Source organism: Motacilla alba, chromosome 10, assembly GCF_015832195.1.
Source record: "Motacilla alba alba isolate MOTALB_02 chromosome 10, Motacilla_alba_V1.0_pri, whole genome shotgun sequence".
NCBI classification, from domain to species: domain Eukaryota; kingdom Metazoa; phylum Chordata; class Aves; order Passeriformes; family Motacillidae; genus Motacilla; species Motacilla alba.
The window spans coordinates 6,255,620-6,272,041 of record NC_052025.1 but is presented as its reverse complement, the minus strand read 5'-3'; the positions used below and the strand labels follow the sequence as shown (position 1 = coordinate 6,272,041).

General features: G+C 40.0%; 1 protein-coding gene across 5 annotated transcripts in view; it reads right to left on the bottom strand.

Annotated features, from left to right (window-relative positions):
• The window catches only part of THSD4 (thrombospondin type 1 domain containing 4), a 244,912-nt gene that overhangs the window by 162,388 nt on the left and 66,102 nt on the right, over window positions 1-16,422 (bottom strand). The window contains exons 1-2 of one of the 5 annotated variants that reach the window (XM_038146966.1): window positions 16,396-16,416; window positions 15,799-15,871 (exon numbers count right to left, since the gene is read on the bottom strand). The exons of the other annotated variants lie outside the window; for them this stretch is intronic. Coding sequence (XP_038002894.1) covers window positions 15,799-15,871; window positions 16,396-16,401 — 79 coding nt within the window. The 5' untranslated portion in view covers window positions 16,402-16,416. Of the gene's footprint in view, window positions 1-15,798; window positions 15,872-16,395; window positions 16,417-16,422 lie in introns of those variants that run through there. 5 annotated transcript variants of the gene reach the window in all.

Sequence of the window (16,422 nt, the reverse complement as noted above, 5' to 3'; positions counted from 1 at the left end):
AGACTGACTGATGGAACTTCACTCACAGTTCATCCAGACAGTAAGTCAGAACCATCTCTGCTGGGTATCATGTATGTTCTAACTCCTATGGGTTTTACCACCAATGCTTTTCTGTACCAAAACCAGCCAGCACTGCTTTCCCAGCTGTTTGGACTTCATCTTAAACATCACAATATTTGGTGTTTTTCTTTAAACTACAGACAAAAATAGAACAACCTCTGGGTCCATTTTTTAAAGAGTTCTTGATTTTCATGTGTACAATGTTTTTAAAAAGTAACTCCATTAAAGGACATGATTTAGTAAGTGAACAAAAATCCCTCTCCAAAATACAATCTCTGAGGCTTCACCATTTCAGTGCAGTGTTCATGTTTTTCAAGGCTTTAGTTTGACTATGTATAAGACAATTAACTACATGGTAGAAGGTGGTGTAAAAGAAGCCTGAAGAAAAAAATTGTCCCTGGAAAAAGGAAAGAAACATAGTTTTTGTTCTGACAAGAAATTTTCTCCTTTCCTTTGCTGTGGTACACGGAGCAGGATCTACAGGGCATGCATGGACACATACCCTAAATACTTGGCATGCCTTCCCCTTCCTTCCAGCAGGAAGGCAGCTCTCCAGCTCATGAGCTCATGCACAGCCCCACAGCTCTAACTCCTAATGCACTCTGGATAAGGAGCAGAGCAGAGCTCAGGATGCTGAATTTCCCTTTGTATCTGCACACCTGCACAGCCAGGCTAGAGGGGCTCACACAGACACATCTCCATCCTGTTCCTGAAACCTTCTTCCCAGCAGTTCACCTAAGATTATTTCCATGGATTCTTATTAATTGTATTCAATTTATATCCTGCTTGATTCTGTGAAAGTTGAAGACCCAAAACCTTTGCATCACAAGGATTAATATTTTCTATGCCACAGCAATCTTGATCTATGAAGTTACAAGAATATTAACATTTTTATTTTTAACTACTTCCTATATCTCAAAATATCTTGCTGACCTGCCCCTTTAGTGCCTGCTTATTTGCACCAGCCCTGGGCTGGGATGTCTAATGTTTGGGAAGGTCACCACCCTGCAGAACAGTTTCCTACATTATGGACTGATAAAGACACAGACTGCATTACATGAACTGGCCAAAGCCCAGGAAGGTACAGTAATGCAATTACTGCTTTTACTGAAGTCTCACTGTGTGGGATGTAAGTGCAGGGGCCTCTTGGGAGGCAGACTTCCACAGAAAAGTTTACCATGAATAATCCTAGAAAAAAGGTCTTTCAGGAAACAACATATTACTTATTTGTCCTCGTGCCAACTCTGTCTCAAAAACTGACAAGAGGCAATAGTCTCAGAAGCAACGGGCCTGACTGCAATTCACAGAAAAGGAAACACAGAAGAATGAGTTCACAGCCAAACAGGAACATTAATAAAGTATCCCTTTGATAATAGCAGGACATGCCTATAATACCCATGTTTTCACAACCACTTGAATCTTATCTCAAGAGATCCAATATCCCAGGCAGCAGAAAAATCCTTTTGAAACTCAGATTTGTTCTTAACAACACAGTCTTTTCTTCTTTGAAAACTTAACACCTGCTCTCCAATCTGTATCTGTAATTCAGGCCCCTGTCCTGCCTGGTTCTGCTTTAACAGAGAGCAGAGGGATCGCCTCTGGCATGTACAAGAATATCAATCTTGCTAATATGATTAGAAGCAGCTGTGAAGACAAATGTATACAGATCGTAAGCTGTCTGTGGTGTAGGTGCATATACCAGCTGCCAACATACACAAATCCTCAGGCCATGGTACTTTCCCTGCAGTTGATGCCCGTGCTAACTGGATATGGAACATGTGCTGTTTTCATTTGGCCTTCCAAATTCAATATCCAGCACTAACTGTGGCCAATAGCCAATATAAACAGGTGGTCTGATCAGCACATTTTCCACTTTCATGTGAATGCAATAAATATTTCAATAAGCAATTAAGCAATAAATATCTACAGAAATGTCAGGCTAAATTATTGCAAATTGCAAAAATTTAGTGAATTATTTAACAATTTAAATGCTGCAATAAACACCTTAATATGTATTGCAGTATAGTTTCATAAATTATAAACTGACCAACATCTAGAATATATTATATGTGCTATATAAACATGCAGCACCTCCTTCATACACAAACCCTACACAAGCTTGCACACAAATAATTCCTCAATTAATAGTGCGGAGGGATTTACCTGTACATAAATAAGACTAACTGCTTAGGTTTAGACACATGGTTTTAAAATCATTTTGTGCACATTTCAGTGAACTAAAAAACATATTTCAGTTCTGACTACTGGTAACTGTTTGTCCCTTTGTAAACACTCCTGTCGTGAAAATGAATTTCAAATAAAAAGATTCATTAGAGGCACACTTCATCAGAATTAATATCAACATGTAAGAATAAAAGTAAAAATTAATTTCTGTGAACAGTTTCCTCTGCATGCATTAGGAAGCATCTGTAGAACTTGACAAGTCAGCCTGATTTTGAATTTCAAAATATTTTTAAGGCCTTGACCATATTTTTTTATGATTTGAATTTTACAGGTCTTCACTGTCAAGCTATCACTCCTGTTATTTCATTTGGAATGCAACATGTGTTGTCCTCAAGTACTGAAGTAGTTTCATGGCAGTAGTAGCAAAAATGCAGAATTGCTGCTACTATTGGATAAGCCAGAGCTGACTTCACAGAACAGTGTGTATCAGAAAAAGGGCCAAAAAGCAATCATGTATTAAAAGATCATTCCCATCCCCAAAATTTCCTGAAGAATAATGCTAAATGTGAGCTGGAGATTGCAATCTTGCTCCAGGCTGTGCAGTGAGGGCAGGCATAGCTTCACGTCCAGCACCAGGATCCCATTTCCTCTGTCTCAGCCCGCGGGGCTGGTGCCAAGCATGTTTACTGATGAATTCCCCATGCTCTGCAGCAGGCTGCACATGAGCAAGATTTTCAACCTAAACAAAACCCACTAAAACTTTATACAGCTGAGGTTTGTTCTCCTTATAGAATGCTCTAAGAAATGCTACGTTTTGCTGTAATTGTAAACCAGGTAATGGTGAAATGCACTTGGGCTGGGCTGTACAAATATGCAGGAGGCTGAGCCTGCCCAATTTACCTGTGGGAATGAGCAACACATTGCACATTAGCTCCAGGATCTGCCTTTGGATTTGAAACAGGGAGGACTAAGGGATTGTCCATATAAAAGAAGGATAAATCACAGAGAACAGGGAGGGAAGAAATTCAGTACACCAAGCAAAAAATAATCCTTATTGCTCTGCAGTATCAGATGTAACCATGGTGCTAGAAAACCAACATTCACCCAAAAAAAGCTTATAAACAGTCATTAGAGAAAGCCAGATTTTTTTAAAGTCTCAGACTCTGTTAGTCTTTTCATAAACGATGAAAGAAATAACTAGACTTTTCTTCCAATTATTTTTAAGCTAAACATACATGGTATAAGTGACAGTCATGCATAAACATCTGAAAATACTGTAACTATCCAGTAAAGGATGAAGAATGTTCAGGAAAGCTGATATGGGTTTTAGATTAAGATCAAAATAAAACCCTCAAAATGAAGCCCAGAACCTAACTAATTAAAAGAAAAAGCAAACACTTGACAGCAAGATTGTTAAATAATTGAAAACCCTCTCAAGGAGAATTAAGACCTTTTAAACTCAGAATACCAAGTTCTAAATACATAATGAAACTAAGGATAGACAAATTAGGCTAATCGGCATGTCTTTTTTTACTCTTTTTCCCTACTAACGTTCTGTATGTTCCCTGAGATAAAATCAATGGGTTTTATTCTCTGTGTTTGGCTGCTGAGATTCAGGTTTGATTAATGGACAAAACTGGGAGTCATGTTCTCTCTCATGCTCTTGGAACTCCATGGCAACAACTGCTCCTGGGGTGAGAAACAGCAGCCCTGTAGCAGCAGCTCAGGGAGCAGATCATCTTCTCAAACACGCTGGGCTTGGTCTGAGGGGAAGCAGGGGTTAAAAAGGATCCTCCTCCTCTGACCTGCTTTAACTGCCAGAGTCACTCCCAGCTGGAGCTGGCCCACTAAAGCCAGCCACCTTCCTGAATCAAATTCCATCTTCTACACCACAACTGAATTTGCCAGTCGTGGTGCAGACAGAGATAACCACGCTGTATGAAACCCGAGGAATAGGAAACTGGCTGGTATTTCTGCCTTGCCCTGACAGTTTCTGTTCAGAATCAGACTTTTCTTCTATTCAAATGACTTGGCCATTTGCAAGAATCTCTTTGATCTATTGTATTTTATATATTTTATAAAATTTATTTTATATATTGTATTTTCAGCATATTTTTCAATCTAGTTACAAACACAGTGGAGTCATTCAATTGATATTTTTCCCATTTTTTCAAAATTTTTCATTTAGTGAAGCCTGAAATATTTCCTCACAATGTTTGTTTTGCCGAAAATGAAGACAGGGATGTCAAAATCATTTTCACTTTCTTGCTTCACTTCAATGCTGAAATTCCACTGAAAATTAAAATAATTTTACATCCTAATATTATTTATTCCACTGAAAATTAAAATAATTTTACATCCTAATAGTATTACAATTATATATATTGTATATATATATATATATATATTTAAGTTTTGACAATACTGATCCCAAATAATTTGATACTTAATGTTTTGTATTCCTGGAACATTTTCCCATTTTCAGTTTTTGTTCAAAGTTGGAATGAACACAAGCAGTCAAAATGTTAACACTGCAACAACACAATGCAACCCTCTCCCTGAGACACACAGAGCAGACAAACATTAAGTTACATTACAACTTATGCCAATTTTTACATAAACAATGACCTGTTGTTTGTTTAAGGATGCTTTGGCTCTTGTCAGTAATGTTAAAGCACCTCATTTGCATTACAGAAAACCCATGAGATACAGAGGGCATTTCAAACTGAATTTTATAGTCGGGATCCAGACACAGAAAGATTAACTAACTTTCTCACTGCTACATAGGAAACCTGTGCAAGCCTGAAATGCAGTTCTGCATCCCACCCTGCCTTCCCTGGGGATCCCAGTCCCAGTGCCTGATGCCACATCCCCATCAGTCCCAGATCCCGAGCTCGGGGCCAGCAGCACTGTCTGCCTTTCCCCAGATCTGCATTTGGCGCAGGATTTGTAATTTTACTACTTCAGTTGATCAAAGTAATGGACTAGATGTTGACTTTTTAGATGTTTTGGCAGCATAGCTGGAGGAACTTGAAATTATTAAGCAGATGTTCTGTGCCATAACCGGGGGCTTGTTTTGCTCTAATGAGATGCAGTATTTGTTACAATGAAGGAAATTGCTTGTGGATTTGCTATAATGCATTTTACATACACGGGGCTACATTTATACTGGAGCAATGAAAAGAAAATACAGTAAAAGTCTACATTACTTTTCAGATCTGATGATGTCACCAGACTCATATTATTACATCTGAAAAAAGATCAAGCTCAACTTTTTGAGGTCTGTTTCTGTTTTTATACTTGATATTCACCTCAGTGGTGAAATGGGTCCAAACAGTTAGCTCTTTGTGATCTCTCTCCAGAGGAATCACTGTACTATTGCAGTAGAACCAACCAGAGTGGGCTGCACCTCAGTGTTTTTAGGCCTCTGACCAAAATTATGCAGAAGCAGATCTCCTCCCTTTGTAGATATATGAGCAAATTTAATGCACAGTTTCTCTGGCTCTTTCAAATTCAATTTTAAATTTGTGGCATTTGGATTTAAATTCAGAGTTACATAGTGCAATATGGAAAGTAAATTAACAAATTCACAAGTTGACTAGGTGGACAAATGCCAGAGATTTGTATCAATCTGGGTGTAAGAGTGAGGACTGATCCAGAAAAACATTAACAAGAATTGTCTGTCCTTTGTAGAAGACCTCAAACTGTGGCTTAGATATTTATTATGCACCATACTTATAAAACTTCCAAGATGTCTAATGGAAACAGAGCACAATAGAAGCCAGTTCTGCTTTTCATTTTATATACTACCACTGGGAATCTCTTTCTTCTGATGTTCATCCATATTGTAAGTTTTTTCTTCACAGTGGGTAAGAGTTTCCTTGCTTTGAAAATAGTAATTCATCATAGCAAGAAGGAATATTGAGCGTATATAAATGCCAGTGCAACTACTTATACTGTCTAAACTGGCAAAATCATTTAATTCCCTTCATAACACTCAGCACTACCAAGTAACTCCATCAAAACACTCCAGAGACACAGAAATGCCAATATTTAACTAATAATGTGCAACAGGCACCTACATTCATACTAATATGCAGCCTAATTTTTCTAGCAAACAGTAACATCGGTGAGAGCTGTGAACTCTGCTCCTTTGAAAGCCTGTGAGATGAAGTCGGAAATTGTCAATCTGAGGGCTCTTAAAGGAATGCCACATTAAAAAATACACTGTAATCCTTAATCCTTTTCAACCCTCTGTAGGAGTTTATCTTTACAACATCTCATTCCTTCCCCCACTCTTAAAACCCTGCACAGTGACTTCAAACTAAGCCTGAGCTCGGCAAGTCTCAGCCCTCAGCTGCAGCCACAGGCACCAGCCTTGGCTTTCCTACACCACTAACCATCGAGTCTTCTCCTCACAGCCCACAGACAGTGAATTTACCAGAATAAGAGAGGCTTAAGCAAATGACTTTTACCTTGTACTTGTCCCAGGCCAGGGCAGGGACACCGGCAGCTGGCACATTACAGGTCGGTTTGTGCAGGGCAGCAGGAACTCAGGCAGGGCTGAGCCTCCAGCAGTGGGTGCTGGGACAGCCCCTCCAGCACCCACCTGGAAATGGCTGCACCTGCCATCAGGGAGGCAGCCCGGATCCCCCTTTGGGCAGAAACTGCTCATGCTTTAAGTGCCCTACACCACGCTTCAATGTCAAATATCAGTAAGCCTCCAACGAGGAAAACAGAGCAGCAGCAGCAGCAGCAGCAGCAGCAGCAGCAGCAGCAGCAGCCTTGCCAGATCTGAAACGTAACAAATTCTAGACTCCAGCAGGCTCCCTAAAATTTTCAACCAGCCACAACTTCTGACTTGTGACCTCGCACCACAGTGCTGTTGGTAACTATGACCAAAGGCTGACCCAAAACTCAGTTTCAAAACTGAGAAGTATTTAGAATGCTAAACAGGTAAAATCCACAAATTTTAGTGGAAGCAGAACTATATATCTACCCTACTATACATCTACCCTATTATATATCTATTCTTCCAGTATATGTAGGTGTTAATTTCTGAAGCCCATATTATGCCATAGAAATTACATTAAGAAAATAGAATTTTACACCTAAATCTACTGGAAAGTGCAAGTTCTACTACTGACAGTATGCATAATGAATTTTTGAGTACACAAATGGAAACTGTGAACATAAATGTTTAGATTCACATTTGAGTCTCTCTGAAGTTATTGCTTTCTTTCATATTAGCTGAGACTGGAACAGGCTCAAAATGAACAAACTGTAAGTGAAAAGTATCTTAATATGTAATTCTTTCAATATAATATAACATACTCAGAAGAAAGCAGTCCCCAAAGTAGATGGGAAAGTCTCTGTTTACTATGACCCCTTTTATAGTTCATTTCTGCATTACTTCAGTGCTTGGAGCTTATTAGAACTAGAAATCCATGTACTATTTTCCCTTTTTAGGACAATTATCAGTACTTTAAAAGTTCAGTAGAATAAATGTTTCATTTCTAGTCACCATTTTAATTACTCAGGAACACAGTAAAACAAAAGACAGATACATTTTGGGGAGGGGTAAAGAAGTAAAGTAATTTAGTCTCTGAGATGATCCTAAAGCCCTTCTTCGTGTACCTGTAACTTGTTCACAGAATGAAAGAAGAGTCTGAATCCCATGTTTATGTCACTTTTTTCCAAATCCCTGCTCATACACCCACCCAAGAGAACCATGCCCAACTCAGCTCCCTGAACCTTTGAGCAGAGTAGAGGCTGCAGGTGCACTCTTTGAACTCATCATTTTTCAAAGAAACTGTGAAAATTTCTAGGTAGTTCCTGAGTCTCCATGGAATTATGTGCATACCAATTCTCTGAAAACAAAGAAATCTGGATATTATCAGCTTGCAACAAAATTTTTCAGGATCAGACCTCAGTTCTGTTCATTTTTTTAGTTACATGTGGAATTTTCTTCTAAATTACCTCATCCAAAAGCCATTGAAGTGAATGGGAAAAACTCAGGCTGACCTGAACAATTCTTATACCATTAGGACCTATAAAAAGTTATATTTATATTGCTTTTCTTTAACTTCAGCAGCAACCTGACTGGGAGCTCTGCAGCCTGCTACACACACAGCACCGCATTAGGACAAGTGCTCTTGGCTGGAATAGATAAATGTGAAAGCTTTTCTGAAATCAAACACATGGAAAATACCATGAAACTATTTAAAACCTTTTGAAATGCATAAGTGAATCAACAAAAACCGTTTCTACACATTAATTGAGAAAAAGATAGTGTATTCACTTGATTTTTGAAACTGCAGATTGTAAAAGAAAAGTGCTGAATTGTACAAGGAATGTGTTGAATAAATATTTCATGCATTTAACAACAAAAATGGAACATGTCTTGATAATCCTTTGCTTAACTGCTGCCCTGTTTATTCAATACTCCCCAAAGTTAATGCATAACATGTTAAAATGATTACAGTCTTGACCTTGCAGCTCCATTGTATTCTCCAGACTGCTTCATAAATTTGGGAGATAGGACAGGTTCACTGGGGTTCATGCAAGCAGAGCACACCTGCAAAACACTGTGACCCCCGAGTTTCCCCCCATTCCTGTCATCATACTACAAGAAATGGTTGTGCAGATCTGTGTGACAAGGACTCCTAGGTCTACAAACATGGAACTCATACGAAATAATTTCCTTGTGAAGCTGTAAAATACATCTGCTGAGAGCATCTGATCCTGCATGGCTCTGCCACAAAAGGAATCTATAACCTAACAGAATAGATTAAGGAGAATCCAGACTAAGACTCATTTTTCTGTATTCCCAGAGGTGCAGGAATAAGGACAGGATGCCTCCTTTTCATTGGTGTTTTTCTATAAAGAATTCAAAGGAAGTTAAAATGTTGGTTCAACAGCAAAGGCAAATTTTTTGGGTGAAATTTTGTCTCTTAACGGAGGGCTTTTCCCATGGACAACAGGAGTCAGTAGACAACAGCAGCAACAAGACTAAAGCACCCGAAAGCTCAGTGCTCACTATGCAGCAACAGTCACTTGGACACAGTAACCATCCACTGCAGAGTGGGAGAAATAACACAGTCACCATCTTCATTCCTCCCTGTTCTCCCCCTTATCTGGGCAAACACAGCACATAAAAGATGGGGTGCTACAAAGTGAAACAGAGATTCCAAAAGAGTTTTTTAATCCTTCCACTGGTTAGGACTATAGATTGCCACATAACCTTTGGGAGAACTGACAGAAAAGAGGAATCAGCATTATCTTTATTTCTTATTCATACTTGGTAGAGGTTTTGCTGCTGAGAAAGCTGTGCTTGATCCAAAACAGAGGGCTCAGAAAAGATGGAGACAAACCCCCTGGAATTACCAGGGCAGGTTAAATTCTTAGGGTAGGTTAATTTAAAGCAATCTTGCTCTATGCTGATTTCCACTCCTAGATAATCTCATCGATAACCATACCCTTGATCCCTAGTAGGCCTCTGTTTCCAGGGTATTCTCTTGCCCACCTTCACACAACTCAGACTGGTCCCCAAATCAAAAGGATCCAAATCCTCAGCTGTCCACTTGCAGCAAGTTTTAGGCTGCTCTGCACAGCCACTGGACACAATGAAGCTATGTAAGAAGCACAGACAAGGACTGGTACAGATTGATTACATGAGCTCATATACTGTTGACTCATGTAGCTCCACTTATTACAGACTTTGCCTGACAGCCAAGTCAGACATTGACAAAGTTGTGATAAAGATATTAAGTACTTAATATCAATAGCTTGTGTTTTGTGGATCAAAGCATTCCATTGATTCCATTTTATAGGGTGGAGGTGTTTGGTTTTAATTCATTTCTGAATATTGGATGTCTGCATCTCATTTCAAGGGACACTAATAGATAAACCAAACAAATTTTATCAAAGTATCTGTACCACTCACTGCTACACATGCTTTGCAAATAACAAATCTTCCTTCTACATTCTGTTGTAGCCTAAGAATCTTCAGTACCACACAATCCGGATACAATTTTGTTTCTACATCAGAGCCTGAAGGCCATAACATCCATCTTTAACTTTCTGCTCCCACCGAAAGAACTAAGAAGTGTGCTTTGAAATGAAGGCATCATTCTTCCTGGGACATTTCCCCAATTCACAATTAATTCAATGGGATAGGTCAGATACTCTAAAATACACCAGTAAATATTGGTCACCTGGACACAGAGGGCAATGTCTCTCTTACAGCAAACCTAGGCCACATTCATCTAAGGCCTGTAAGAATAGGACAGATATGACCTGTCTGCTTTCTCTCACTTTCCTGTCTTACAAATACATTCTGTTTAGATGGTTTATCTCCCATTGCACTTCATAGTGTCTTGAATTTACAGCTGAATGACAACATTTGATGGATGTAATTTCCCATTTTCCTAAAGGCACTAACAACCATTTCCAATTCTTGAGGCTCATCCAGGTGTCCATCTGTAAACACCTACTTCTTACTCTCACCACTCTTAACCCACTTTCCCCTCCAAACAGCACGTAGAAAAGTGAGGAAATTAAAGTATGCACAGTGAATTAAAACATTACATGTGGTGCATGTGATCTATTACAGGGAAATGGCTCATTTCAGTCACTAGAGTATGGTGGACCCTGCTTAAAATAGTACACTTAAAAAATACATATGCATTATTAATTATTGTAACAAACCACAGAATCAAAGGCAAAAGCCAGGCTCTACTATCACTAAGCTTCTTACAAATGCAAATCAAAATATGTATAATAATAACATTATACAGAAAGAATAACTATAAAAGGTAAGTTGCCATGTGGAAGCACTAGGTTTCCATATACATAAATATCTCAGCAATTTTTTTTATTAAAGGTTTCTATAGAAGTAGTTGCATATTTCAGTAATACACAGGATATTTACAATTTCCAGGTCAAGCTCAACACAACAGATGTTCAGGAAGCAGATTTATAGATGGAGTCAAAGAAATGCCTCAGATATTTTACCACAACCATACTTAAAAACTGCAAACTTCCATGTGCTTTCTCTTGTGATCCATTCACAAACCAGCAATAAATAAAGAGGAAAACAGGGACATAGTATAAGTGAACTTCTTGTTCTGCATTTGAATGAATTCTAATCTCATAAGTGAGCAATATTTCAAAAACATTTCAGTTAAAAGTGAAATAGAATTTTCAGTAATGTGTGAAAAATTGATATTTCACTGCCTCACGAAGGATTTCCACCGAGTCTGAAGGAAATTACAGATCACATTCCGTCAGAACTCAAGAGGGATTTTATGCCTACAGTGCCAAAGCTCTTGTCAGTAATTACAGGTATGTGCTTCAGGATGTCTTGTATCTATCATAATGGAGGCAAGCACTATTTAAGTTGTAACTAATCAATAACAATAAACAATATCTACTCGTTACATTTCAAGTCTCTCAAAACTGTCTGATGCCTCACTGATGATTCTGTCTGTCTACAGCATTTCACATAAAATAGGAGAATAAAACCAAATTGTCTTAGGAAACAAAGTGCATGCAATTAAAGGACATGCACTGTAAAAAACAACTGGCCACAGACTGGAATAGAAGCAATCAAGAAATTTCTAACAAGTGGAGGCAAAAGAGAAGCAGAGAAGTATGGTCTGCTGCAATGAGAAATGAAGACTTCAAGCAGCTGCCTCATTGAATATAATAACTTGCAGCTGGATGAACTGCAGCACAGCTGGATTATTTCTAGAGATACTGTGCATAGATTCCCAGTATATATGCATATATACATATACAGTTGCAAGATATATGTATATCTGTATGTTCACTCACTAGAAGTAAGTTACTTGAGAAAGTATAAATACAACAGTAAGATGACTTCTTGTCCTCTGGGTGAAAACATTAGGTTGTCCAAGAATTGCACACAAAGCTGGGAGAATGTAGCTCAGCACAGCCTCTCCTGAGCCTCAAGGAGCTGGCAGTCACACAGCAGGGAAGGCCAAGCATTAACAAACTGGGACTCAGTTATCTTTGGGTCTCAAGGACTGCACTGCCAAGGATCACAGACACTCAGGAAACACACACCGGGACCAACCTTCCTGACCATACACAACAATCGATTCTCTGAGTACTCTAAACTGATATTCCACTTCCAGTTAACATACACAGATGACACAAAGGTTAGGTTTCTCCATATATATCAACCTACACAGTGTTTCTAGACTGGTTTCATACCAAGATGTAATGAACTCTAGCAATGGACACTGAACCAATAATGTCCATATAAACAATATATATCTATAATTTGTTTATAAACATATCTCACAATACTAAGAGGAGAAAAAAACCCCACACTAAACCACTGAATAGAAGCATAATACAGTCAGGCTTGGCCTCGGAACAGCTTTCTGCTGTTCCATTGCTGGATGGAAAATACTCCACAAACATCTTATTGATGAGACTTTAGAAGTGAATAAATGGTCTCCTCTCAAGCCCTTTCACCCTGACAGCCTGCACAAAGCCCAGGTAACTGAGCCACAACATCCCAGGCCTGAAACATCAGCACAACTGCTCTGTGCCTACAGCTGACTGTCCAGGACCCACAAGCAGCTTCTGCACTGTCCTGGGAAGTGCACTCCCTGTACCTCCTCTGAAACCAGCCCTCTCTGACTCCTGGGTGCTCCAAGTGCTTGATGCTACGTGCACCTCGCAGCACCTGACCAAGATTTTAAACAGATCTTAGGCTTCACTTCCGTTTTATAATTACTTAAATCATATTAATCAGACCTCATTCAGTGTCTTCAGTGTCATCAGTTGCCAGCAGACTCAAGAAGTTTCTTAGCAACTTTAACATCTTAAGTTGGGCCACTACATTTTGATCTGTTAGAAGAAGCTATTTTGTCATTCAAAATGAGTGAAAACTGTTGTTAAAAATTCAGCAAGAAAAAAACACAAGTCAATAAATGCAACAGCTTTGCATTACTCTTCAGTCTTCATCTTAATACCCAAACTGATTCATACTAAATCTTAAATACCTCTTGTCTGACACAAAATATTGAAGTTGCAGAATTTACTAGACACTTGTGGAAGCTATAAATTTCATTTTCTTCAGAGCTTATATTTATCCCAGCTGTAGCAGGCAGACATCTCTAGCTAGAAGTCAGGTTACTAGAAGGTATTTTAAGACAATAGCGAACTGATAAATGATTTTACAGCATGTACAGATTTACCTGTACAGTGAGTTCTCCTCTGAACACAGCACAGTCTTCAGGATGGAGTATTGTCATGAGTGTCATTTTAGAGAAAAGAGTACCATTAAAGTTCAGCATGAAAAGCCACGCTGACCAAATATCCCTCCATTCATTCAGTGCTTTTATTCTGATACGTTTCAAGTAAAGAGAAGCCAGCTGAAACTGCCTCCTGGCCTGTCACAAGGCTGGGTGCTGATTCCTGGCCCTGACAGGCTCTTTTGGCCCAGCTGATTTTCAATCACTATTTGTGGTGCCCATCAGTAGTTAGGTCTGGCAACAACAACACTGGGGGACACTGGGGACACATTTTTCCCCCCACAGAAAATGCAGCAGTGACATCAGTGCCATTTGACACACCCTGCCTTCAGCTACAGGAATTTTCATTCCAGCTGAAACTCAGCCCAACTCCCACTCTGCTCCCAGGAGCAACGCGGTGTTCCAGGCTCGGGAACAACCCCTGCCTCTCAGCACCCAGCAGAACAGGGAGGTCACAGGAGCAAGCCAGGCCTGGCAGTCAGAAGGAATGGAAGAAAGGCTGGCAGGCTTGCAGAGCTCCTGCTGGCTGCCAGAGCCAGCCATGCCCGGAGCAGGTGAGGGCGCAGCGCCCGGAGCGCGCTCGCGCAGCCCTGCGGCCTCCAGGCCTGGCTGCCAGCAGCGAGCTCTTGAACCGCTCCCGAGATCTGAGCATGGCTCTGCTCCTAGAAACTCGCTGGCTTATCCAGCACCTTCAGCCAAAGACATCTTGACTCTACCAAGTGGAACTGAATCAAGTGTACAGACACCGCTGGGATGATCCCTGAGCCACGTCCCCGCTCCTGCTACTGCCTCCGGAGCCAGCATCCAGTCAGCCCAAACACAAGCCACAGCTGCACACGTAAAATCACACACACATTGGGAACAGCCAGCACTCCTGGGGAACAAATGGCCTGCCCTGCAAACAAGGGCAGTCACCTGAAAGGGGAGCTGATTTATTTACAACAAAAAGCAAACCAAAACATCATCTGGAGAGAATGCTTGGTCAAGTATGCATTTTTAAAAACTTTTCCAATGAAAATTTACTGTAAAATAACAAATAAAAAAATTAACAGAATTATTTCCATTTAAATTTAACATTTCCTTTACTTTGAGGGAAGAGCCTCAATATCTGTTAGGGGCAAATTATGTCTGACTTTCAGTGGACCAAGCTCTGATTTGCAAAAACTCTGTTCTTCTCTAAGAAAACAAAATTGCTCAAACTCTGCAGTATTTTTCTCCTTGTCATTTCCTTGACTTAGAAGGAAGAAAAAAGCCAAGTCCCCAAAGAATATATTTTTAGCTCTTTCAAGTTTTACACGCTTGGGGGGCAGCCCTGACTGGTCACCATTCTGAAGAGCAACTTGGCCAGTAAAGCCCAAAGCCCCTGCAGAGCCTGCAGAGAGCAGAGCTCACAGTGCCTGTGCCTGCACAGGTGTAACTCTACCAGCTGGAACAGACACCCAGGGCTGGCTGGGACTGCTGCCTAAAAGGCTGTTTATTACACATACCTGGCTGAGATTTTCAAACAGTAGTCAAAGCAAGAGGGTCTGCAGCTGACCAGGATTTTTTGCAGTTGTTGATTTGAAAATACTGCATTTGATGATGAATTTTGGATTTACCAGACTATCCAGGTATCCTCCTGAAGACAAAATATCAGGCACAGGTTCTTCTGGAGAGGACTTTATTCCATATTTAACCTTATAGAGATTTTCTGACAAAAAATTCTGCAGCTGTCTCCCTCCTTTCAACAAATGCAGCCTTTTTTCACTAGGAGAGATTCCTGTGGCCACATCCCCACAGTTACCCTTTTCAATCCACCAACAGGTTCTCTCTTTTCAATAGATTCTTTTATCCAGCCATCAAAAGGTTATGAATTTTTCATCACAATTGAAAATGGCAGTTAACTGAACTTCATAGTTCAAATTAAATAAGTTCAATTATCAGTATGATTAACACATTATTTCTTTAAACTTCCTTACAGGTGTTATGGTTACATCACTGTGATGTTTTCCCTCTGCCACAACTGGATCCTTCTTCTCAAATCCTGCCCTTAAAGTCATCATGTGCTATTGGTTCTCACACACAAACTAGGTTTTTTCATTAAATACTCTACATTCATAGGGTTTATAGTCCCTCTAATATGACTTTTTTAATAAAGACTAAAGTTTCTGTTGGAGCAGCAGCAGATAAAATGGGTTAGAAATGCAGCTGCACCAATCTGAACAAGGGAGAAATAAAAATACGCCTATTTTTTTAAAAACAACAATAATCACACTTAACTCACCAGCAAGACAGTGCTGTGAATTACAGTTTAACTGCCCTTCTTGATCCAGTATAAACATTAGGAGCAAGCTGTGCTAAGCAGGGGAGGGAAAAAGAAATGATCGTAGCATGTTCTGGATCCCCTGATTCATCTTTCCTGGCAAAAGATGGAGTGAGTCAAAGCTGCTGTGTAGGAAGCAAGGAGAGAGGTGGGCTGAGCTGGCTCAGCATTGGCTGGGTCTTCTCAACTGGGGTTTGAAAAGGGATGCATCAAAGCTAATACATCATAACTCTTCAGGGCCACCTTGCAGAAGCAATGCTGCCTGCAGAATGTGCCTTCAGCCATGTGCTTGCTGGGGTACCTGGCTCCTTGCTCTGCCTAAATGCATGGTACAAAGTGCCAGAGTTGTACAGCTCTGAAACTTCCTTTTGGGCAACTTCACAAAGCCAAATATGGCTTTAACTAGAAACAGCATACACTGAATGTTCAGAATTGGAGATAAAGAGGTGCAGCTCTGCCACTCCTCACTTTACCCACAATGATAAGCCCAGGACTGAGACATGGCTACATTAGAAACAACTGTTATCAGATCTAACTGGGTGTCAGATATAAACCTACCTTCATCTGCACTGGCTCCTGTTCAGC